The 25763-nt window shown below is 45.3% G+C and overlaps 1 protein-coding gene across 3 annotated transcripts in view; it reads left to right on the top strand.

The window, feature by feature from the left end:
* The window catches only part of kif26ab (kinesin family member 26Ab), a 68276-nt gene extending 44994 nt beyond the window's left edge, over window positions 1-23282 (top strand). Inside the window, exons 1-13 of one of the 3 annotated variants that reach the window (XM_041953850.1) lie at window positions 4402-4468; window positions 7171-7354; window positions 10139-10351; window positions 11400-11493; window positions 12063-12325; window positions 13217-13400; window positions 14063-14222; window positions 14550-14712; window positions 15588-18843; window positions 19493-19686; window positions 20614-20637; window positions 21047-21197; window positions 21293-23282. In XM_041953850.1, coding sequence (XP_041809784.1) covers window positions 4452-4468; window positions 7171-7354; window positions 10139-10351; window positions 11400-11493; window positions 12063-12325; window positions 13217-13400; window positions 14063-14222; window positions 14550-14712; window positions 15588-18843; window positions 19493-19686; window positions 20614-20637; window positions 21047-21197; window positions 21293-21474 — 5085 coding nt within the window. In that variant the 5' untranslated portion in view covers window positions 4402-4451 and the 3' untranslated portion in view covers window positions 21475-23282. Of the gene's footprint in view, window positions 1-4401; window positions 4469-7170; window positions 7355-10138; window positions 10352-11399; window positions 11494-12062; window positions 12326-13216; window positions 13401-14062; window positions 14223-14549; window positions 14713-15587; window positions 18844-19492; window positions 19687-20613; window positions 20638-21046; window positions 21198-21292 lie in introns of those variants that run through there. The other 2 variants (XM_041953849.1, XM_041953848.1) reach the window with 2 other exon arrangements.
* The last annotated feature ends 2481 nt before the right edge of the window (window positions 23283-25763 follow it).

The raw sequence follows: 25763 nt of genomic DNA, 5'->3' as shown, positions 1-25763 counted from the left end.
AGTCAGATAAGCCTGTTAGTTCTCTCTTCCATTTTAATGTGTCCTGGGCTGCCGAGGCAGGGAGGAAACACATTTTTCAAAACAACTGGAAAGATTTGGGTTTTTGGTTGACGGTAATCTGAATCTGAATGATAAGATAAGAGCACTGCACGAAGGGAAATGTCTGTTTCTGTATCTCCAGGTGGCTGCTTTTTTAGCAGCCCCTGTGAAGTAAAATTGCACATTTTTGCTACAATTAACATTTGTTGAACTGCATTCATAGATTAATCACTGCATTCAGGATGTTGCAGCCTCAGGCATTGGTTGTTTTGAGTGATTTAGGATAAGGGGGAGGAAGTGAGAAAAACAAAATTAATGTTTATACCAGTGGTCCCTTGATTGCAGGGGGACTTTAGAAAGGAGACAGGCTCATTACCAGGCTAAACCTCAGCGCCACACAGGAGGCTTGGATCAGCTTTGTCATACATTCAACCGCCTGTTCCTCTGTTATTGTCCCCTCGTGCCTAATGCTGTGTCTCAGGTAACCTGAATCCGCATATTTCTTTGGTTATTTTCAGAGCCCACCCTGTGGGACCCCCTCAGCTTTTAGCGTTGGCGTCATGCATATACATGAACGGCCATACATCTGGGGGATGCTGACACACACAGCAAACAGCAGTTGACCCATTTAGATACAGCTTCAATGACTCTGAGAAAAAGTGTTTTATAGTGTGGAAGCATTTGTCTCATACTTAATGATCGGCATCCCGACCTCACTAGTAAATCTTGTCTGGGTGGGCCTTCCCGCTGCCAGAGCCGGTTGGCAGAATATGACATCATCTCTTCTCGTCTGTGCACCGCATGAATCTGTGTGTGTTCGCGGGCTGATGTCATGGTCGCTTATTCAACGCTGAAGCTAAGCAGCAGCCGGGTCAGGCTGTGGGTGACCTGGGACCACTGCCACTGAGGCCAGTGCAGAGATGCAGATTTGTTTTAATCCAACTCAAATTTGGCAAAGCGTGCAGCAGTGTCTGTCTGCACTGTGGAGGCTCAACATTGGTCTGGTGCTCATGCTTTCACTGAACTAAGTCTGTATTTCTCTAATAGTTGAGCTCAGTTGGTAGATTTATGTTATTTCCCCCACACCTTTGGGGCAGAGGGCTGTTTGATCATGTCAAGGGCAGCCCATCAATAAGACAGTGTGTACTGATTTTAGCTCAGGGGAGGCTTCCTATTGATTATCTTATGACTCAAAAACACAGCAGCCTCACCTGATAGACCAACACACATCCAGCCCAATCAATCATGGCCATCTGCTGATTTGGCATTTTGGGCTTGGCGATGTCTCCAGCACACAGCAACATGGATTCATGCCCCATCTCCACTCTAAAAATCTCACAAATACCTTTACTACTGAGTCCCGGATAAATTGTAAATGCATCCAGCAGTGAGCGAGCCTCACTCATTGTGCTGTAGTCATTATCATTGCACGGTGTTGAGGCTGGCTGGAGCCCAGTATTCCCATCTCCATTCATGAAGAGCTATGCCGTCCCGCTAATCAGCAGCAGTGTGAGGCAGACTCACTGTGGGGGGGATAAAGCAGTCTGATATCAGTCCCACTGATCTGATCCCTGCATGAATGGCCAGAGCAGCCTTATCTTGTCTGCTGAGGAAAAAGAAAGGAGAATCACAGAAAGGAAATGTCAAGGATAGTAAATGTGACCAACATGATAATTAGCCACAGACAGGGGCTACCTAAAGAGCTGCATAGCTGCTCGGGAGAACAGAGACAAATTTGCACAAACAAACTAACGGCTGCCCCAGCTAATGATTCTCTTGGGTAGAGGAATTTCTCTTGTTAATTTGACAAAGCTTGAAAAGAAGGCTGGAGCAATTATTGACAGCAGGCCAAAGTGAAGCTTTGAAAGCAGCGGGCGAGCACAGCTTCTTCACTCGCTCTGTTCTCCAGTCATTGACCCCCTCTCCTCCTCCCTCACTGTCACTCCCTCTATAGGTAAGGACAAAATCGAGATGTCCTTTCTGGAACAAAGGCGCCAGGAGACCTTTTATTTCAAACGATGCTTGATTTTACATCTGTCTCTCTCTGGCTCATTTATAAATATTACAGTCGTTATCTGTCCCTTAGGTCTGTTCATAAGGAGACAGTGATGGAGCTGAAAGGCTATCAGGGCAGTTCCAAATGTGGCTGTTCCATATTATTACGTCATTTTGATGTATAACTCTTGAAACCACAGTGAGGGTCGCAGCAATGAGTATGAGAATAATGACTGGTTGTACTGTCAGGGTGACCAGTGGCCATAGTAGCATTGTCTTCTATTCTCTGGCTGTTGCCAATCATGATTCAAAGGGAATCAGTGTGCAAGCAGCACATGGCAAAGCTTCAGGAGACGGTTTTTGCTCTTTAAAATAAGACCACCTCAGGCGAATGAATTTGGACACACTGCAGAAAAGCAAAGGTAAGCGTGCTGTGGCACGGAGGAAGGTAAAGGTTATGTGATATATCAAGCTGCTTCATTACGATACTGCGCTTTCCAAAGAGGTAGGCAGTGGTGGGTGTTATTTTTCTCGGGTTTTTTTTGTTTTTTTTGCCTACAAATGTAATCCAGCAGAGTTCATGTAAGGGGCACTGTGTCAGAAGGAGAGAGGCAGAGAGAGCTTGGTGTGTGTTTGTGCTGAAACGTACTTTCATCTGGCAAGTCTCACACCCACTCTGTCTGCCGATACGTTGTAGTAGGCACTCTGCAGCCAAAGCAGCAGCCTTTCAAACAAGACTGGCTGGTCGGGGGGCTGAGAGGGCTTACTGGTAAATTGGCAGCCCAGGGAATACAGGGTACTCTCACCCCAGCGCTCGCCCACTCGCTTGCTTTCATTCCCCTTTTTACCCTTGACCATTGACTGACTGCACTGGCCAGAATAAATCTGCCTCTCTCAGATGTCATCTGTTCATTGTCTGTTCTCTCCCTTTCCCTCCCTTGCTCGCACTTTTTGAAAAAAAAAATCTCTCTCAGCTTTCCAATTGAGTCAGAGCATCGCTCATTCAGGCAATCCATCTTTCTCCTCTTAAGTGTATCCTTCCTTATCTGTGTGTCACTCCTTATGATTAATAACACTCTCATTCATCTGGCTAATTACATCCTTCGACAAAGGAAAAAAAATACAAATGTGCACAAGTACACTCACTAGCCGCACAAACACACACACACGCACACACACTCACGCTCATGCATGCATGCACTGTAGGCATACTAACCAAATCTGTTTGAAGTGTGGGACCCTAAAAGAAGAGAAGGCTCCTGTATGCATTAAGTATTCATGTGACGTGTGGTGGGGTGCATACGTGTGTGTGTGTGTGTGTGTGTGTGTGCGCTGAGGTTTGTATGAGACAGTGTGTCTGTGCGTGTGTGTGTGTGTGGGTAGAGAGAAAAAGAGAGTACTCGCAAATTGCGCCGCAAGCAGCCAGCAATCGAGCGCTGACACCTCGTCTGGCAGTCGGAGGGAAAAGGGGCTGGGCTGAGGAAAGAAAGAGAGAGAGAGAGGGAGAGGAGGGAGGCAGGGAGAGAGGAGGGAGTGTGAGTGTGTGTGTGCGTGAGAGAGAGAGAGCGGCAGGGAGAGAGAGAGACACGGCAGGACAGCTGCCAGCATTTCTCCGATAGCAGGAGAAGGACCGAGAGGTGGAACAGGAGTAGGAATTCTCCTCATTCTCAGCAACCCGAGGAAATCTTCCAGCCCAGCCAGGCGTGCTGATTGTCTCCCCCTCCTCCTGCCCGTGAGCGACAGAGACTCTGGGAAGGACCTGGGCATCGGGACCTGCAGCCACTCACACAAACACACCACAGTGGATTAACTGAATGAGAGACAACCATGCAGCCTGTGGGATGGATGCAGAATTGGATGTGAAAGAAGGAGTGGAAAGCTGCGTTGCAGAGCAAGCGGCCGCTGGGTTTTTGCATCTCTGAACTAACGCTGAACTTTTTCTGGCGAAGAGGCATGGAAAGAGTAAGAGGTGCTTTAGTGGCATGTGAACAGAGGAGGTGGTCCCTCTCATTCTCCCTCCTTGCCTCTTCCTAAGAAGCTCTCTGGACTCCCCTCACTGTGAACCTACTGCTTTTTCTGCAGGGTACTCATCCTGTCTGCCCACCTCCACCCTGCCCCACCTGGTGCTTGTTCCATTTAGCTACTATGACGCCCACGCCTCCTCCTCCTGGTTCTCCCTCCGCCCCTCCGGCTTCTTACAAACCTCTGTGAAATCAAGCGGAACCTCGATGATTGCGATCGGAGCAAAGAGGACCCCTGTGCCCCAACTAGCGAGCATCCCCGCCTCGCTCTGTTCTCGGCGACTGTGCCAGCGTATCAAATGTGCAAGTAATGGAGAGCAGTGACAACACAGACATGGACCGCAAAGTTGAACTCTATCACTTGTCTGTTTTTTGACTATAAGCATAAACTAGATAATGGATTGGAAAGAGCTGTAAGTACACCATGGCAGCATTTTCTTACTGGTGCATGTTGAAACCATCCTTTGATTCAGTTTGTGTATCACTTAACGGAGTATATACAGTATGTGAATATTCTGTACAAACTCAAAACTGGGTGAGTGATGTGTGAGCTTCCGCTTCGCGAGGGCGTGCAGTTTCTCCTTTGAGCTCTTAGACCAAGTTATGTAGGGAAACAGCTTCATTAGCATGGAGATTGGGAGTGAACAGGTGGACAAGCTGTTGTGGGCGAAGAAATCTGAGCCTCTCCTCACCGCCTATTTCCCATTGACTGATCATGCAGTTTGCCAAGGCAGAGAGAGGAAGGCAGAAGGAGGGAGGGAGAGGTCGAGAGAGAAAGTGACAAGCAATTAATTTCCCTGTGCACTTGTGGTGAAAAAAACAGCAATATCATCCTTTTTTTTCTCGCCTTCCATTGAAGAACACATGTGCACTGATCCTCATTGTGCAGCGTGAATTAAACCTCAAGGTTACAGGCTCAGCTCTAGGTAGTGAGCACTCCTCGCTGGTCAAGACAGAGCCTTTTTTCCCTTCATGGTGCCTTGTGGTGACTCCTGACGCTTGATTTATCTCTTTGCTGAAAGAGGGATGAGACAGAATAAAGTGAGAGAGAGGGAGAGAAAGAGACAGGGTACATTTATCTTGAATGAAAGTGCTGCGGATACCTCTCATTAAAACAGCCCGCAAAGCTGCACACAGCCACGTGTACTCTAGTGTAGTTTCCCCTTTCTTTCTCTCCATCTCACATTCATCTATTCCATCTCATTTTTTTTCAGTCACACGATCCGTCTCGCATGCTATCACACATAGGCAGCTCCCTGGGGAGAGCCTTCTCCTGTAGCCTACTTGGATGCAATAATTATTCCATCAGCCGGCAGTGTGTTCCCTGATTGTGCTCTTGGGCTGTCGCTGCAGGGGGCGTACAGTGGAGAGGGGAGTGTTGAGGAGGGGGGGGGTGTTGTCACTCCAGGACGCAGGGGAGGGGGTTGTGTTTTGGCAGGAGCCCACCCAGTCCTGTCCGGAGGAACCCAGAGGAGGACTAATGAGCTCAGGCTGGCCTATTAGGAAGCTGCTGCTCTCCAGGACACACATGGATCTGCTCTTTTTTGCTCTGGTGCTCACCCTCTTTCTCCTTTTCATCTACTCTGCTTCTTTCGCCTCTCCTAAAATCCCTTGCTCTGCAGATTTCTCATCTTTTAATCTCTCACTCCGATTTTCTTTCATTCTCTGTGCAACTCTCTCCTTCAAGTTGACAAGCACCTCTTTGTCTTTCCCGTATTTCTCTGAAATCTGACTGCTTGAGTGAAAACCATTTGAGTGCATTTGAATTTCCTTCGAGTATTACTTTCCTCCCTGACCTTGAATTTCCAGCTGAGATGCGGTGTTAGCTGATCTAGGACGATGCCATACCTGGAAGCACTCTAAGTCTGGCCAGATTCCCTGTAGGCTGTGCAGAGATATTGGTGCTGTCCTTTGAGTTGCAGGAATTTAGGCAGAATGGGGTGCATGTGCCTGACTCTGTTGGCCCTGTGACCAATCTATGTCTCCGCAGCAGTGAGTCTGGGAGACAAGAGGCCAGGATGGCAGTGGATTTTAATTAGAGGACTGTCAAAAAGCTGGATTCAGTTACAGCAGAGGGTCCTGGTAGGTGCCAGCACAGCAGAACTGCTCGGCCAGATATTTATCCATCTAGATACCATTTAAAGGGACAGTTCATCCCAAAATCAAAAAATAAATTTTTACCTTTAGCTCTTGCCTGTAGTATTGTAGTGCTTAAATATAATTAACTAGATGGCACTGGGCTCGTGTTGCTAGTTCTACCAAGTTCCATTGTATTGGGTAGATGGCAGACATTTCTACAGCCGATATCTCCAGAACTCAAACCAAACCAATGGATAAATAACACTATAAGTAGGGAAAGGAGGGTTTTTGATTTTGCAGTGAACTGTCCCTTTAAGTAGAGGAGTTGGATTTACCTGCCTGCCTCTCATCTGCAGGTGCTGGCTAGCTTGTGCAATGTAAGTGATCAGAACCAACATATAGTACACACTCCAGCTTTGACTTAAATGATGGGTGAACATACTCTGTCATAATTGCTTATCTTACATAACAGAGATAGATATGACTTTAATCCCAGAGGGCAATGTTTCAGCAGTCCTCGCCTGTCATGTCTATGACAGTTGTTTTGTGTTTGATCAAGATAAATGCCTGCATTTACTGTGCCTTCCCACTATGACAGCCTATATTTGGTCCCTGACAGGCAAGGAGCCTTGCCTGGTAATCATTTATCTTATGGATTTTGCAGTTCATGTTGAGGCTTTATGTTTCTTGGTAGGGAGTTCGAGTTGGGAGTTGAAAGAAAAGCAGTTTTAGAGTGGTAAATGGCCAAGAATGGTGGCACAGCGTAGCTCTCCTGCTGACTATTTCTTGCTTTGGGAAACTAAAAGGAGCTTGTTGACCTTTATGTTACAGTGGGATTTCTGAAGGCTTTGCAGCACACCCTTAAAAAATGCCAAGCTAGACATTTAAAATCAATAAGCTCTTGGTTGGTTACCATGCTGGGAGAAAACATCACCTGAGCAAAAACAATTTGCGAATGTATGAACTTAATGGAGTGGCGATTTTCTAAGTTTAGCTTCAACCTCAAGACGTTTTTTTTTTTTTTCCCTCTCTCCAGGGCAGCTCAGAAGCTGAACCTGTCCTCCAAGAGGAAGAAGCACCAGCCCTCACTGCTCCACCCACAGGAGCCCTCAATTTACCCCACCAACTTCAGTGGCATCCTGCAGGTCTCGCCGCCCCCTGCCCCGCCATGCCTGCTCCGAGCCGTGTCCAAAGTGAAAGAGAACCCAGGGATGGGAAAGGTGAGAACAAACCGACATCAGTATACACAACAGACTTGATGCTCATCAAGTAGAGATAAAATAAACAGATCCATACAGACTGTGCTCATGTAAGCCCCTATAACCCCCAGCCCACACAAACATACAGATACACACAGGCCCCTGTTTGAAGGGGAGAATGCAGGGTGGCGACACTGGTCTGCAGGCAGCATGGCGTCTGGTCCAGTCCATGCAGATGTAGTCAGATAAGCCTCCTGGAATGTCATGAATTCAATGAGTTTGTGAGACCAGCATTTCGCTGTGTGAATACAGAAAAGACAGTAAAAACTATAATTTACAAATCCGCGGTCACGTTAACAGCAGGATGTCTAATCTTATTTTAGGTTCAGTGAGTGATGATGAAAGTCAGGCTGGCAGCAATAGGACAGTCATTAAACAAAGCTGTATAAACACATCGCTCTTCCTTTGTGGTTTATTGGGTATTGTTTGTCTGAGCTGGCGTCCTGTATTTATAAAGCAGAAGAAGAAGTCCCCTAACAAGATTAGATCCCACCTGGATAGGAAGTGCTCACTTCTGTTGCCAGGTATCCAGACGGTTGAGATTTCGCCATATATTGCAAATCTCCCATTGACACATGGACTCCATAAAAAAACCTGTGTTATTAACAAGCCTCCTCAAGCCCACACCTGAGGTATATTGTGCATCTGTGCGGCTAGGGGCTGGTTTTAAAGGGGAAAGCAAGATTTATGATATTCTTCCAAGCCTATCAGGGCAGATTTTCTGCTTTTCTTACAATAAAGCAAACACATCAGTGGGCTCTCTGTGTTCCTTGTCCCCGTCTCTCTTTCAGTTGTGGAATCACAGTTGCAATAACATTTTCTGTAGCTTTCACGGTTTTGAATTTGCCCGCATGTGTTTCATATTAATTCAACTTAAGACTTGGGCGAATGTCTCGTTTCCCTCAACCGTATGTGGGTCACTTCCACTTTTCCACTTTTGACCTAGACGCAGTTCTTCCAGGCATAGACAGTTGAGTGGATGGAGGAATGCCAAGCCACACTAATGGATTTTGTGGGGGATCAAGGGACAGAGAAACAGGGGCCATTAGCACCGAGTGTGAGGTGTGAAAATACTGTAGCCAATCCTCTGTAGCCTCCAGTATCTGATCTCAGCCAACATAAATAAAACTGAGACATTAGCTTGCCTGGTAGCCTCCGTCTGGTAGACAGTCATATGTGAAAGCCCAGTTTAAATGTCATAGCAAATGTAATTTACTCAACATATGCACACGTCAGTCATGATAACAGCCCCCTGTGGAGTATAGAGAGAGTTTGCACTTGGCCTGCGGAATCCAAGATGAATTCACTCACTGAAAGAAAGGGATTTCCAGTGACATTGTTTCAGAGGGCTGGAGCCTGGATCTGTAGCAATATTTATATACTAGCGAGAGGAAGAATGAGCCTTTTGTGTAGCTGTGAAGAGGGTGGAGAGTCCCAGGCTGAGTGAAACAGTACTCTCTCAAAAAGGGAAGGGAGTTAGCTATATTGTCAGGTTTTATTTCAATGCCTGAGAGGCATCATAGACGTGCATTTTCAAGAGGCTTTGAAATATCTCAGGACTGAGTTCCCTCTCCCATATACTGTAGGATATAGAAACGGCTGATATAATGCTAGGCGTAACACTAAACACTCAGGGAGCTGACAGGGACCTCACAGCCTGCTATACATATCCCAAGAGCTGTTTACGTCTCCTGTCAGTCACAGATATAGCTCCACAGTGCCTTTGTAGATATAGTTGTGGTGTATTTTTGACCATCAGATTGTGAGGGAATATACACTACAGTTGTCACAATTGAAAAGAGGGTTGAAAATGCGGTTGTCATATAGTTTGATGCTGTGTTTGCTATATTTATTAGTCTAAGAAATAAACAAAAAACAAACAAATTATTACACCTGTTTTCCTTCTTAAGCAGAAATATCCAACTGTACACCTTCTGAATTCAAGTTGCTCTCTTTCACCAAACTAAGATGAGCTTGAGGTGCCACTGTACACAGCTGGCAGAATGACTTCACTCCCGTAACCACGGCAATAACGCCAGACACGAGCGGGCTTGTCAGAGCAGTGCCAAATCAACACCTTTAGATATAAGCTGTCATCCTGTTTAGCGTACCATGCAGGCATGATGAGCTGTACCATGACCTGTGGAATGTGTCAAGACTGTAAGCTCACTTCATGAATGTCAAGCCCCAGAATGCAACAGGGCGGGTTGTGAGCTTCTTAATGTGGAGCTGCCATTTTCCACGCAGCAGAGGGGAGAGGGAGGAGCAGGAGGGAGAGTGTGAGTAGGTGGGATAAGAGGGGGGCCATATGTTCCTGCGCTCCCATGCTGGTGATCTGCTCCTGGTCCAGAAAAACAACCCCGCTAGACGGATAATCCCCCGGCATGGCGCTTCACAAACATTAATTTCCACCATTTCTGCCATGACTTTCAATACGCACCTTCCTGCCTTTCACTGACACGACTGGGCAAAGTGTTGACCCATCGGGTGTGTTCAGGAGTGTTTCCATGGCAACCTTCAATCTCCATCAACAATGACATGAAGTGGACGCAATGTTAATGCACAAAGCTGAGCCATGCTCCCTAACCTGTAATCAGAATGCCTACCATGCATTTCTTCTCTTTCCTCCGTTTCTGTGCACTGTAAGTAAAAGGTGCTAGGCTTAGCCTGTAATGTCTTCCGTTATCTCTTTGTGCTTTCTCACTCTGGAATCCACCCTTTCATCTGTCTCCCTCTGTGGTTTAGGTGAAAGTGATGATGCGTATCTGTCCATCTCTGGAGGCTGCAGACTCCTCAGAGTCTCAGTCCTTCTTGAAAGTGGACAGTAGGAAGAAGCAGCTGACCCTCTACGACCCTGCATCCAGCCCACACTCCAGTTCAGGACACAGGAGATCTGCCACCGTGGCCGTCCCAAAGATATTCGCCTTCGATGCTGTTTTTACCCAGGATGCCTCACAAGTAAGGGCCAGCAGGGGATATGTGCTAAATGTGTGATTGTGTGTGTATGTATGTGGGGTTTTTTTTAAGGTGTCGCGTGGGAATTCAGCCTCTCAAGGGCAAATGGATGTCTTAATGCTGGCAGGGTGTGGCCAGGGGCTTAGAGAAAAAATGCCTGTCTTGGGTCAGAGGGCATTCTTACCAGTGTGGGCCTAACAGCTGGGCCTTTTAAGCCCTCTGGGGAATGATTTGAATCCACTCCAGTTATATCTAACCTCTCCTTTCATAGGACAGCTATATCTAACCTCAGACCCCTGCAGCCCACAGCAGGCATACCCACTGAGATCAAACACAAAGGTCATGTAGATGTTTACTATATAGCGACTTGGGAACAGACCTGTTTTGCTCTCTCCACAGCTTAAAACAAACACCATAGTCTTTTAATGGAATGATTGTATCTATGTCACTCACTGCAAAATTTCTTAAAAATCTTAGGTCAAGTATTTTATGCATTTCCCCATGGTGTAGTAAACTGTAAATAGCCACGAGAGCAGAGATTATCATGACTAGGGAGTTTCCATAGCGGTGAGAGCCTCAGATCCTCTATCATACCACCTACTTGGAACAAGTATTTTCCTAAGTAAGCTGCTGCCTAAATGTTGCTGCTGCAGAGCTGAGGCCAAGCTGCTAGATTGTGCCGCTGGGACAGCACTGCTGGTGGCTAACAGTAACAGCAAGCTGTTCTGCTGTTAGAGGCCTTGTTTGCTGTGTGATGTATGGGAAGGGGCCTCTGCTGCGGAAGCCTTGCCCCAGAGGACCCATGCTGAAACAGATTGCAAAACTGAGCCACACGTTGCAGCACACACAAACACAAATAAACACACTCCTGAGTGATGAAAAATACTGAAACCATTAATGCGATTTGGTGTAACCGCAGCCAAATTGCTATTTAGTTTATTTGATATCGTTTTGGATTCATTGTTCTCAGTATGCCTGTTCGACAGTGTTTCTTGGATGCTGCTGAATTGTAAGCTGACTGTGAGGGGCCTGCCTCTGTGTGTTTTCACAGGCGGAGGTGTGCTCAGGGACAGTAGCTGAGGTCATCCAGTCTGTGGTGAACGGTGCAGACGGCTGCATTTTCTGCTTCGGCCAAGTCAAGCTCGGTAAGCTCCTCCACTGGCAAGAGATTAGACAAGAGCCTTTGTTAGCCAAAGACAGTCTTATTGCTCTTTGTTAGCTACACTTGATGTCCACAATTGGCTTAGCGGTGCGCTGGGGTGAGTCAAGGAATGGGAGATTGGAGGAAAGGAATGGGTAGTGAGTTCAGGCTCCAGGGCTCAGTCTGTAATTAAAATCTTAGTAATTGGCCTGGCCGGTGCTCTTCGGCTGAAGGGTTTGCTCTCCACATGCTGCTGTTTCCACTACCCACAATTCTTCGCAAAATTGCTGCTTCTGGAATGGGTCCATGGATTAAGACTTTTTTTATTTGGCACGTACTGGATATTACCTCCACAGTGCCACATCAACTATTATTCATTTTTTCATAAGCAACTGTTAAACACAATAACCCAAAACATCCAATGTCAGGGTCTATTCCTTTGTTTTTTCCTGCTCATTCCAAACAGCTTGATGGAATAATTAATTTCAGATTGAACATATAGTGAGTGCAGCTGGCTTCCAGACACAAGGCAATGTTTCCATTTCCATCCCCCTCTCTCACACACATCTTCAGGCAAGACATACACCATGATCGGCAAAGACAGCACCACTCAGAGCCTAGGCATTGTGCCCTGTGCCATTTCCTGGCTCTTCAAGCTCATCAATGAGCGCAAGGAGAAGACGAGCACGCGCTTCTCTGTCCGAGTGTCTGCGGTGGAAATCTTTGGGAAGGACGAGGAGCTGAAGGACTTGCTGTCTGAGGTGTCGACAGGCAGCCTGCAGGAAGGCCAGTCCCCGGGCATCCACCTGAGGGAGGACCCCATCTGTGGCACTCAGGTGAGAAGCATTCCACCTCCCCGCTCTTTCTTTGTTCGCTGATCCTTTCATTCTCTCTGTGGGCTGTACAGTATTAGTCTGTCTGAGTATTGATTTCTCTCTGTCTATGATCTACCTCTTCCTCTCCCAAAGATGTTTGACTTTTTCTTGTGAGTGTATGTGTGTGTGTATGTGTGTTTTTTTTATCTCCCAGGACTTCCTAGTCAGCCCCGCTCTATCCTACCCGCCTCTGAAATCCTCGCTTTATATTTCCACCAAACCCATCTGTGGTATTGATGGCTTTCTTCTTACCTTTGTATTGACTCCCCTGTCAGCATCCATCAGCATCTATTACCTGTGTGTTAGCGCGAGCCCTCTACAGCACAATAGAAGTGTTATTGGGGGATGGTGGGACTGTAGGTTTGAAGGCACTCACAGGTGTTGCTGTCAGATGTTGTTTTTTGGGGCTCTGTATGGACTCTGACTTCAAAGGCTGTGCGGTTCTGTGAAGCTCCTTCTTGCTCTTCCTCTCAGCAGCCACACGTGGGCTCTCTTCATGACGCCCCCCTGCCTTCTCTCTCCCTCATCTACCTCCTCCTTTCCCCTCCTCTCTTTCTGTATCTCCCCACCACCATCATCAAATCCACAGTGAGGGAAATGCCCCTGCCTCCTGCTATACCATTACCTCTCCTAATCCTCCTCCCTCTGTGTGCATATCTGCTGTTTTAATTGCCCCCGAGACGCAATCTAATGGGCAAGAAATGTGTGCCGGGGTCCAATTAACTGGCTCCCCTCTCTCTCTCTTTTCTCTTTTCTCCGGTATCCTTTTCACATCTGTCCTCTCTCTCAAACCCTATGTGGCCTCTTTTGCTCACCCCAACCCCTGATCTCTGTCTCCTCCTCCCCCCTCAGCTCCAGAATCAGAGTGAGCTGCGAGCCCCGACGGCTGAGAAAGCTGCCTTCTACCTGGATGCGGCCATCGCCGCACGCAGCACCAGCAGGCCCGCTGCAGATGAGGAAGAGCGACGCAACTCCCACATGCTGTTCACACTGCACATTTACCAGTACCGCATGGAGAAGAGCGGCAAGGGAGGAAGTTAGTACAATTAGATCACTACAACCCCATTGCACTGTTCCAACAAATCTCCACCTCAAATTTATTCAATAAACTAATGACTAATAATTGTTGCACTAGAGGTGTGACTAGAGCATCAGATAAGGCTGTTATTTGCTAAGTTTATGGATAAATTGATAGCAGCCTCTGCAAGACAGAAATCTGTTTGTATGTATGTGTTTTTCTTTGTTGAATGAGCGAATGATTTGAAGCCTGACTGGCAGGAGTTTCATGTTTTGTTGCTGTTGCAATCACATCAGTCACCCACATAACAATGCGCAGCCCTGTGATTTTTACAATGACAGCCAATTCCATCTCGCTGCATTTCAAATCATCAGGAGGGAAACTTAACGTGTGTTTCTGATTGTCAGTGGATTCTTTCGTTTTTATGTGTCCAACCAACGGAGCCTCCTAGTTACTATGACTTTCACATCTGGTGGGGGTTTACCAGACTGGCTGCAGTTTGAATCACTTCAGTGTGGGAATCTTACTCATGAATTAATCAGACAGCTCTGACAGTCACGCGTCGAGTCTTGGCTGAGCTTTGCCTCTCCTGTCATCATGGCACTGTGCATGAGGAACTGACTTCAGAGAGGGAGTGTCTGTGCTGTGCTCACCTGGTTGTTCTTCTGTCGTTGGCGCAGTGTCAGGCGGACGGAGCAGGCTGCACCTCATCGACCTGGGGAGCTGCGAAAAGGTCCTGAGTAAAAGCAGAGACGGAGGGGGAGGCTTATGTCTTTCTCTAAACGCCCTGGGGAATGTCATCATGGCTTTGGCAAATGGAGCAAAACATGTACCTTACAGGTAAGAAAACCACCATTAATTTTACAGTCACTTTTACTGTGTTTTGGCTTCTGTTAAGTTGCATCTGTAAATAATTGTTTCGGGCAAGTAGCTGCATGTGTTGTGAGTCCTGCAGGTTTGCTGTGTGATTGTCTATTTACTTAGCCTCATGTAATAGCTTTCACTGGTGTTGTACAAGATTATATTATAGTTACTCAGGTATGAAAAGACGAATGACTCATCATTTGGAAGTATTTTTCAGAGAATCCAAAATGGCTCCACCTGGATTCCTGTCAGCTACCTTTCTTGTCTGTCATTTGCTAATAACAATGTAAATGCACCCTGTAGGGACAGCAAACTGACAATGTTGTTGAGGGAGTCCCTTGGCAACATCAACTGCAGAACCACCATGATCGCCCACATCTCCGATTCCCCCGCCAACTACGCTGACTCACTCACCACTATCCAGCTGGCATCGCGCATCCACCGCATGAGGAAGAAGAAATCAAAGGTGCACTGATAAGTCCTTTAGTACTAATGAATCTGGTTAAACATATGCAGTATTAAACTGATAAGAACAAGTGATGTATGAAAATCCAGTATTAATATTACATTCTTACAATTTAACAACACATAATTCTAAATAATTATTCCTGCAATAACTGTGCTGCAGTTAATGTCTATTGTTTGTAAATGATAAATGTGGAGTAATTGTTATTTAACATTATTTATTTAAGTGTTGATATGGTAGCAATTACATTCCTGTGTATGTAAACCTTGATTACATTTGTCATATTTCATGCGATGACTTAAGTCCATACATTTGTCTTCCTTCTGTAATTTTGGAGCTATTAAGTAAATGAATGTGTGAATGCCTCTGCAGATGAAAGATTATTAGTGCAGTAACTCAATGCTACTTTTTCTCGGCTCCTCAACACATAATCATGTAATCAATACCACTGCCCAAGGAAGTGTGTAATGCTCCTCGGATTAGGGAAATATATGCTCCAGATAATTAGGTGGAATGACAGCATGTATTTATTTGGTATTGGTCCCAGGCATGATTATGATTCCATCCACACGCAGCAATTTGTATTATTGACATTAATTTCTGTGTGTCTATTGATGTGCACTTTTAACCTTTAGATAAATATCGACTGGTAATTTCTGGGAATAGATATTCGCCCTAAGATTGGTTTCACTATGGAATCATTAAGAACTGAATAAGCCATAAATTTTACGGAGTATGATGGTTTTGTGAAATGAAAAAAAAATTATATTAGTATTGTAAGAGGATAAAATCACACCACTCTCATCACTTAATGAGCTAATTTTCAAGTCCCACAGACTCACAGACTTTGCTTCTGCTTTAACTCTTCTTTGCAGTATGCGTCCAGTTCATCTGGAGGGGAAAGTTCCTGTGAGGAAGGGAGGATCCGCCGGCCACCACACCTCAGGCCCTTCCACCCTCGGACGGTAGCCCTGGACCCAGACCTGCCCTCAATGCTCAGTGACCCAGACTACTCCTCCAGTAGTGAACAGTCTTGTGATACTGTCATTTATGTGGGCCCTGGGGGGACTGCAATCTCAGACAGGGAGCTTAGTGACAATGAAGGCCCACCTGCCTTTGTTCCAATCATCCCCTCCCTAAACAAGAAGAAGACTGCAAAAGAGGGCCCTCTGGACAGAGACCAGTTCTTTAAATGCAACACATTTGCTGAGCTGCAGGAGAGGCTGGAGTGTATAGATGGCAGTGAAGAACCCACTGCCTTTGTTGGAGAGGGCAAGCGAAGCCAGGCTAGCCCCAAGACCGACAAATCTAAGGAGATCCAAGGCTCTGTTTCACCAAAGACTGTAGCAAATATTTCTTACCCCCAAGAGGGCATCTCACCCAAACAATCTCCTAAATCTGTTGCCACACAACCATCCTGCAGTCCCAACACTAAATCTAAACTGGACAGTGCCAAGATGCAGTGCATGCCTGCACCACTATCAGACAGTGTTCTAAATGTATGCAGAACCAGTGCTGATGGTGAGAAAGCCTTGGTTTCTGAAAACAGAGCGAGCATTAACAAACCTAATCCTGAACCTGTGGTGAGGGAGAAGGTCTACTTCAACAAGAAAGCTTTGCCGAAACCAGCTCCACCTCCTTCACAACAGAGAGACTCCAGCAAGGAAAGTACAGACAATGAGGAAAGATCCAGCACCAGAATGCCTCCTGTAGGAATGAGCCACCAAGCTGTGAAAAGGAGGGATCCTTACACTTCCCCTTTGATCAGAGCGCCCGTGGAGGTGTGCCAGGTGCGCTCTACCTTGAGGGAAAGATGTCTGGATCGGGATATCCTTAGAGCCACTGTCACCTTGCAGCAACCCGTGGAGCTGAATGGAGAAGATGAGCTGGTGTTCACTGTGGTGGAGGAGCTGTCTATAGGCAGTATTGTAGATAAGGGCCGGCCATCCAGCATTATCAGCTTTAACAGTGACTGCTCCCTTCAGGCCCTGGCCTCTGGTTCTCGACCTGTCAGCATCATCAGCAGCATCAATGATGAATTTGATGCCTACACATCAGCCGTGGGAGGATCAGAGGTGAACATTGCAGTGGTCACGCCTCTTCAGGAGGGACCAACGGAGTGTGTAGATAGCAGAGGTTCATCTATCAGCTCTTGGCTGAGTGAGGTTAGTGTCTGCACCTTGGAGAGTGATGGCGCTCATTCTACAGACGTCTTCCTTCCACAGGCCAAACACATGGGACCAGAGGCCACCTTTTACTTGGATTCCCTGGATATGTTCCACTGCGTATCCTCTCCTAGAGATGCCAAGAACTCCTTAAATGACAGTGGATTCAGTTTTTCTGAACAAGATAGTGATAGTGCCACCTCAAGCAAACTATCTTTAACCAAGTGCCCCCCATCTCCAGAATCAGCGAAAGGCTCCCTCAGATTCACATCTAAAATAAGTAAAGCTCATTCACTTAGCTCCTCCCAACTTCCACAGGGCCCCTCCATAGTCCACTCCAGTCTTCCCAGGAAGATTAAACCTACCTCATCCATCTCGCATAGTAGCAGCAGTAGCAGCAGCAGCAGTAGAGAGCCACCAAGGCAAGAGGCTAAGCAGGAGGATCCTTGGCAGCGTGGCGACAACCACTCAGAACCTCAGTTTTCTGACTCCAGCAGCACCAGCAAATTTCTCAGAAACCCCCCTAGTGGCATCCCTTCAAGCAAAACATCCAACAACAGCAACAGTGTACCTCGCCCACCCAAGGTGCAGGGGTCTACCTCAACCCAGAGGGTGGTCGATGGCTGTGAGAAGTCAGCCAGCAAGAATCCACCAAGCAAAATGCCTCAGCTGAGACGAGGTGCCACCACCCTGGGAACAGTGCCCGTCATCCATTCCTCCACAGACTACAAGGGAGCCCAAGAAATGACTGCATCTACCACCAGCCTTAAATTCTCCTCTCTGGGGAAAAACAACAAGGCTAACTCACAGAAAGCGAGTAATCTCCCAAAACCTGGTTGCACCTCACCTCCTCCACCTCCAGTGAGAAAGTCCAGTCTTGACCATAAGACTAAGACCCTGCTGCCCCAAAGTGCCTTAAAGTCAGCATATGGGGAGGCAGGAAGGGCCTCTGGAGCAAGGGCAGCTGTATCAGAGGATGAGCTTGAGGTACGTCACAGAGTAGACTCTACCAGTTTCAAATCCTCCAGCCTCAACACAGCCAAAGTTACCTCCAGCCTGAAGGCCAGAGGGCCTAGAGGAGAGGCCGGGCAGCATTATGGCAGTCAAATGTCCCTGGAAAGGTGTGAAAGCTTGTCCTTATCAGGTTCCAGAGCTGCGCTCAGTAGAGAGAATAGTGGGGCAAGTCTGGGGAGCAGCAGTGGCAAATCCAGCAAGTCCATTCCGAGATTTGGCATTCCTAATTCATCCAGCTCTCCTATAGCTACCTGTCCATCTTCCCCAAGTGGAGGAACACTTAGCAAACCTGGTCAGGTAAAAGCTACTGTAAATCCCAGAACATTGGGGGCAGTCAATAGCAGTAAGGCACGCTCACTGTCAGCCAACAACTCCAAGGGCCTAAGCTCCTCCACCAAATCTTTGGCCACACCCGTGACAAGAAATACCAATGCCAACCTCCCTCCATCGGGACGGACATCAGCTCCTCGAACCACTGCGGCTGTCAGCAGTAAGCCTGGTAGAGGAACTATTATGGGCACAAAGCAAGCCATGAGGGCTGCCAACAGCCGTGTGAGCGAACTGGCAACAGGCAACATATCAGGCAAACACATGAGAGGATCAGGAGATTCAGACAGCGGGAATGACAGCGGGGTGAACGTGAGTGATGACAAATCCCCCATAGCCATGCTGCCCTCTCCATACAGCAAAATTACAGCACCCAGGCGGCCTCAACGCTATAGCAGCGGCCATGGCAGTGACAACAGTAGTGTGTTGAGCGGGGAGCTGCCTCCAGCTATGGGCCGCACAGCTCTGTTTTACCACAGTGGTGGCAGTAGCGGATACGAAAGCATGATCCGTGACAGTGAAGCCACAGGCAGCGCTTCCTCTGCCCACGACTCCATGAGCGAGAGCGGCATGTCATCTTCAGGCAGAGCGAGGAGCTCCAAGTATCCCAAGAAGAGAGCAAATGGTGAGATTTGGTTTTTGGGGTTTTACACGTACAATGCAGGACTAGGTAATATTCACAAATATTATGATTATAACATATTCGTAATAGTAATGCATGTGAGATCTATCAAACAGTGTTTGAGCCAACACATTGAAAAAATATCCAGAAAATAACGCTCTCTCCTAGGAAATTAGCCATATAGAGGTTCTAACTTTATGAATCCATTCTTATTACATTCACAAATTGGTATTTCATTGGATTTTCTCTCCCCTTGAATCAGCAGTTTGCATTATTCATACATATATGGGAAAATAATGAATGTTTCAAACAAGACGACTTCGAACTGTGTGATCAAATAAGATGAATTGAACATGAGCAGCAGTGACCTGGTTCAGGTTTTCGTAGCCTTGTATATATAACCATTTGAATTCATGTGCGTTAAACCAGCCTTTTGAATTTATTTGTGCTGTGTATATACAAAATAGTAACTCATGAAACCCTTATAAATATGCAATCACCCCAACACTGCTGCCTTGTGTAAACCTTGCATCACTTTACATCCCAGAGTGAGACTCATACATATTTACTCATAGATTCCAGCAAATACTAGTCTTGTGTGTCAGTAGTATTGTATGTTTAATGTAACTGGTGCCTGTGCGTGGCTTTGTAGGCTTCCAGAGGAGAAGGCTTATTCCAGCACCCCTGCCGGACACCTCTTCCCTGGGGAAGAAGGCGAGCACAGCAGGCCAGTGGGTGGACTTGCCTCCTATGTCAGGACCATTGAAGGAGCCTTTTGAGATCAAGGTGTATGAGATCGATGACGTGGAACGGCTCCAGAGGCGGCGTCAGGAGGAAACCACAGAGGTGAGCAGAGGGTTACTCACGACTTGTTCTACATGGTGGTTCATCTTGCTGAACTTGTTTTAGATAATGAAATGTCTGGGTCAAGGTCTTGCGAATCCCACTTGCTAAGCCTCTGCAATGTTTTGCATGTGCGACACTGATGCCATAAATGCTCAAGATGTGCTACACTGACTTGTGGGAATGTCTTAGCTCACTTCTTCCCAGTTTCTTTTTAAAGAACAAGACAGGAATAATGTGTCTCAGACGTCTGACCTTCAGTCAGCTCAGTGGCAAATCCTGGAGTTAAAACGTCTGTATCCAGATTCCCAGAGCTTGGTATTTTGGCAGCGATCCTCAAGAATGTCAAGAGTTCAGGAGGCAATTACTGAAGAGGGTTAATTGGTTTGGATATGAGTGATGAGTCGGCTTACTGCAGACAGTGGTGGTGGTGATGTGGGGGGGTAAAAACTGAAAAAGAAGAAGATGGTATGAGAAGATTGGTCAGGGAATGCGTGATGAATGCGAGGGCGCCCAACACAAGCCCAAATCAGCTAGCGCTCATCACTGGCTGCCTGATTGCTTTTTATAGCTGACTCCTCTTCTGTGGATCATTAACTGCTCCCACAAGTTCAGCGCAGCCAGCCAGGGATGTGTAAAGAGAAGATATTAAATCAGCTAGATGGAGGTTTGATTTACTTTCAATTAGGAAAAAAAAGATCTATCTCTCCCAAATGTCACAGTCTGAATGACAAAATTGCTTTATGTGACTTTCCCTTACTATTTCAAAATCAGTATTGGAATCTTATGCATGTGCGTCGGTTGCTTGTGTCTACAATGTGTGTGCATATTAACATACTGTTCACATACTGTTACTGTATTCTATTAATATAATAAACTGTCTTGTTGAACATGCTCACTTGCTCTATCTGTTTTCCCCAATCTCTCCAGCAGCCATTCCAGGATGTTGACAAGGTGAGCTAATTTTTCATGATAAAGTCGTTTTACAGTAGCTTCATATCCATAATAATAATTCAGCCCACAATGGAGGAAGCATACATTTTACATCACATAACCTAAACAGTTCCACAAATTCAGTGTAACTCAGCTTCTTACACTTTTAAAGGTTTTTATTTGATTGTACATGGCTACTTTGTTTAAAAATGTCAGTATACTGTTTAAGGGCAGGGATATGAAACATGACACACACTCTAAATAATATGTATTTTATTATTTACTATTACTTTTACTAGTAGTTGTCCTACTTCATTCTTTGCCAGTTTGAGACTTTTTGGCTTTTTACTTTCAGCTACTTTAGTCAACTGAGCTGTTGAAGCAACTTTAGCATGGTCTCCATCATTAATAATCTGTCTTTTTCTCTCAGGGCCTACAGTATTTTAACAGTAAACTGAAGATGCTGGAGAGAAGGCAACAGCAAGTGAGGGACCTGAGGGTGAAGCATGAAGGGTTGTTGGAGGAGCTGGAAGACACCAAGGTGCGACTGATGATGGACCCCAGCAAGTGGACAGGAGAGTGTGAGTAACTGCTAAATGTTTTTTGTAAGTCTAAATTTTAAAAGATCCTTGGTGACAAACTGTGAAACCAAACATTCATTTATCTTTTCCAACAGTTGAGGTGGACCAGAATTTGGACAAAGAGTCTCCAGAGTACCTGGAGGCCTTGGCACAGGTCACGGAGGAGCTGGAGTTCTGTGTCAATCTATGCAAGTCCCGTGTCATGATGGTGACCTGCTTTGACATCAGCATGCCAACACCTGGTGCTCAGGAGGGACGGCGTGAAGTCGAAGTTTGAGGACAAGCGAAAGTCGAGGTGGAGAAACGAGGAAGTGAGAAAACAAAGGATGATGAAATGTAGCCGCCAGTTCATAGTTATCACTGGAATGAAGAACAAGTGACAGAGGTGAGATTAGAGCGGATCTTTGCATGAGAACGGAAATCTTAACCACCTAGCTACAGTGCCTCGTTGTCGTTTTAATGGCAGAGAAATGAAACGTGAGCACAAATGCCGTTGCCTGTGTGGCAATGCAGTGGCCATCACTTATTCAAGAGTCAATGAACAACACCTGGAAGTGCCTTTTTTATTGTTTTGTTTTGAGTCATTATTTTTCATATGGTGCAGGTATCCTGAGCATACCTAAGCAAACCCTGAACATATTGCTTTTAAGAAAAATATTTTATATTGCATTGTATAGTGTATTTATATGATTATGTGGTGTGTACAAATATCCTTTAAAGGGAAAAAAAAGAGGAAAAAAGAAAAAGCAATAAGCTAATGTTATTGCGCTCCCAGACTTTGCCTTTTCTCTTGTTTCAAACCTCAGTCAGCATTTTATCCATGTTCATTCAGCCTCTTGCGCCTTATGTTAACTCTCTGGTTCTGTAGTTTTCTAGATTTTCAAACTGGACTATGTTATCTCATCAAAGACTGCGTTTGCTGTTGAGTGAATGTTTTTCTCTCCAGTTGCCTTGATCGAAATGGGTCTCAGTGGATGCACTAAGGCAGGGCAACAGTAACGTTCGGGGACGGAGGGCTTATTCAAGCTGTGCGTGCCCGTGTTTATCTCACTGCAGATGAGAGACTTAGCCAAAACATATCAATCAGAGGACCACTGTGATGGATAGTGAGTGAATGTTCTTGATTCAGCCATTCTCTCCTGCGCCTCAGTACAGTATGTGGCCACGAAACCCCGAGAGACTTAACCTTCCCTACTGATAGCACTGATAGCCAATTTCTCTCCAAATGGCCTTGGACTGGGTGCTGTCTATACACTGTGAAACAAAGAGGCACAGTTGAGATGGCACCAGTCTACTGGCCTCTTACACAATACCTTATCAAGCGCTACCCAGCCTCGGCTCTATGCATTCCAATACATTTACTGCAACTACTGTAAGAACCTCAACGCTAACTTAAGGGCAGAAACACAGCTTGACCTCTTTTGTCCCCGGCTCTTTTTTAAAATCAGTAAATTTAGCAAAGTTGGTTTGGTGTCTCTAAGAAAGACTCAAGAATTGTTAGTTTCCTGTGAAATGATGCAGTGGATAAAGGCAAATGATCGTGACATTGTTTCGAAAAATCAATCATGATATCAGCTCTTTGTAGCTGCCAGAATGTGCTTGTTATGAATCAAACGGCTGACACAGAGAGAACAAAGATGATCGGTGAAAGTGATTGTTATGAAAAACAAACTGGCTTTGTTGTATTTTGGTATGTTTGATTTCTATATCTATGACAAATATGACTTTGTTTTCTTTCTTTTACAAAGATGTACTCTCTCAGGCCCTCTCTGAAGATGCTGCATGAGATTTTTTAATCATTTTTAAGAATGATTTCTACTCCATTTTTACCATTCTAATTTTTTACAATAACTTCAGTTTTCACTAATGTGGGGTTAGGCTCATAAATTAAATAACTATTACCAAACCAAGACCTTTTTCCAAGAAATTATTATATGTAAGGTCATATTTCAAATCAAAACCCATATTTTCGAATATCTTTGTTTTTGTATAGGATTTTCAAGCCCTGTGTATAAATGTATGATATGGCAGCTTGTGTTTTACTTTTACAGTACCTGTGAATAAAATGTTTCTTCTTACTGATGATTCAGACTTGGATGTTTTTCCTCGGGTCACACATCCTACATCCATGGGATTGTTTATTTCTACACCGCTGCAAAGAAAGAAAAATGCAGCTCTAGTTTACAGAAGCAGTCAATCAAAAGGGATCACAAGACTGCATTGAGGGGATATTTCATATTATTTCAGTTGTACAGGGCTGTTTCTGCCTCCAGCTTTCCTGGGAAATCAATTAATCACTTAGCTCTCCATCACTCAGGTAGTTGAACAGACAACTGCAACCATACAAGAAAAATGAACTGTTGACTAATACAGACAGTCTCTGACACACATTGGTACACCTTAATTTTCCATATTCTTACAATTTATTGAATCCACTTTAAGATTTCCATTAGTTTAATAGGCCTACAAAACATAATATAATTGACTATAAGGTAAAGTTTGCATTAGACAAAAAGTCAAACTATTAGCGTTTTCAATTTACTTTGTTGCACAAAATTGCAAAATAAAAAAGTTGTATAAATATCAACAGCAATGTTTGTGACTCATGCTAGTCCTTGTCATTCCTAAAAAAAAAAAAAAACGTTTAAAACGCGCTTCACAGTTACCAGGGCAACGGCAACGAAGAGCAATGACTCAGTTCACGGGCGTGTCACAGTTCAGAGCACCTAGCGGCCTTACCATTCACCACAATTATACTGGGATGGCGACAGAGAGATGTAGTCAGATCCAGAGATGTGTATCTGAAAACAACACCAAAACTACTTGCGGGCCCAAATATTAGAGGTAAGTGAAATATGACTCTTTAAAGTAGTTTGTGATAAGTAGACTGTTAGCTTACAACATTAGCATTGCTACTGGTAATGGTAACGCTACGTACGTTTCATAGCTAGCTTAGCTCTGTGCAGTTTAAACTGAGCAGAGATATAATCAGCTAACGTTTTAATAACATCTGTGTGCCTGCGAAGGACGTGACAGTTTGTGCCAGTCAAAGATACGTTAGCTATTTTATTACATTAGCTTCATCACAATTAGCTACAGAGCACAAAAATACAAGTCCTGGTTTGTGCTGTCATGATATATATTTCTGTTTTAAAGTTGCATGTTGTAAACATCAAATCAAGTGATTATCACTGTCGGCTAACGTGGGCTGCAATGATTGCTGGACCCAACATGCATGTCATTAAGGATTGTCTTTTGTTTTAAAAGCATAGGTGCCATAACTCTCAAACAAACTTAGATAATGTGGATTAGGGCTTGCTGCTTGTGTCTCTGCTAACTTGAATCAACAGAAGTAAACTGGCAAAACTGTTATAATGCTGCGTTGATATATGAGCAAATGAGATAAAAAGTGTAAGTGCAGGTCCAGAGTGATTAATTACTCTCTATATCAGGAAGGCCCTCTGCTCAGTGTGATACATGGAGTCCTGTTGAGTGTTATACTGTAGACGTGCGAATGTGTTCAGCGAGAAGCTGAACCCTGCCGAGCAATAACATCTTGCCTCCTCCCAGTTAATTCTGTTTTGATCAAAAGCATAAGAGGTTAATTTGGCTGACTGGAAAGACCAGCTGGTCGCTGTGTCTCAAATGAAATTCTTTGAATGATTTTTGCTCTCAGGCTTAGTGGCCTTTGGCACTCTTTGACACCTTGCAGTCCTAGGCAGACTTCACCTACAGAAGAATCAGATCAATTGTGGCACTACACGTGAGTCTGATGAATTAAATACAGGGAGTAGCATCCTTTTTTAATTAATATTCTGTCTGTGTTCAGCCTGTAGTGATTTGGCAGACAGCAAAAGCAATTTGACAAATCACTCAAGAGCCTGTCAACTCAGACTGTACCTCGTTGCTCTTAGGAAGTCGGTGTCTGAGTGGAAACAGTTGGCCCGGGCTGCTTCAGACGTCTGGTGGCTGCTGAGTCTGTGCAGAACACAGTCAGCCCCCGTGCATCTCAGCCCACTTTGCCTCAGGGCTCAGATCATTAGCAGGGAGTTGGGTGTTGTATGAGAATAGAAATGAGTTCACTGAAAAGTCAGAAGTCCCCCCCCTCTTTGACCCTGTGTTCCCGTGCTAGAACTCTACTCACGCCTCTGTGTGAGTTTTTTATATCCAAAAGCAAATCCCAATCCACTCTGATTCTTACTCCATCTGATATCTTTCCCTTTCTTCACATCTTATGTCTTTGTTGCAATTATCGTCTGTTCAAAGAGGTCAGAGCATTTGTAATTAAGTTCTCTTTGACCCCTCGACAGTTAAAAGATGTCCAAACATGGGTCCAAATTTGAAAAAAGGAAATGGCACTTGGTTTTTTTAATTGCTTTTGTATTGTCATTCGTCATTTTAGCTGACCTCATGTCTCAGTCTGAATGAATGTTGATTGTGGCTCTATTAAAGGAAAAAAGGCTTTCTAAACACTCTGTCCCCCTCTTCATTAGGCTGCCTACATCTGCCCTGGGTATTGTTAGTAGTAGTGGTTGCTCAGTTTTGGATTTACAGCTCTGCATTCCC

The sequence above is a fragment of the Chelmon rostratus genome, chromosome 15, assembly GCF_017976325.1.
Source record: "Chelmon rostratus isolate fCheRos1 chromosome 15, fCheRos1.pri, whole genome shotgun sequence".
Classification (NCBI taxonomy): domain Eukaryota; kingdom Metazoa; phylum Chordata; class Actinopteri; order Chaetodontiformes; family Chaetodontidae; genus Chelmon; species Chelmon rostratus.
Note: the sequence above shows the minus strand (reverse complement) of the source record. Positions and strands in the feature narration are given on the sequence as shown.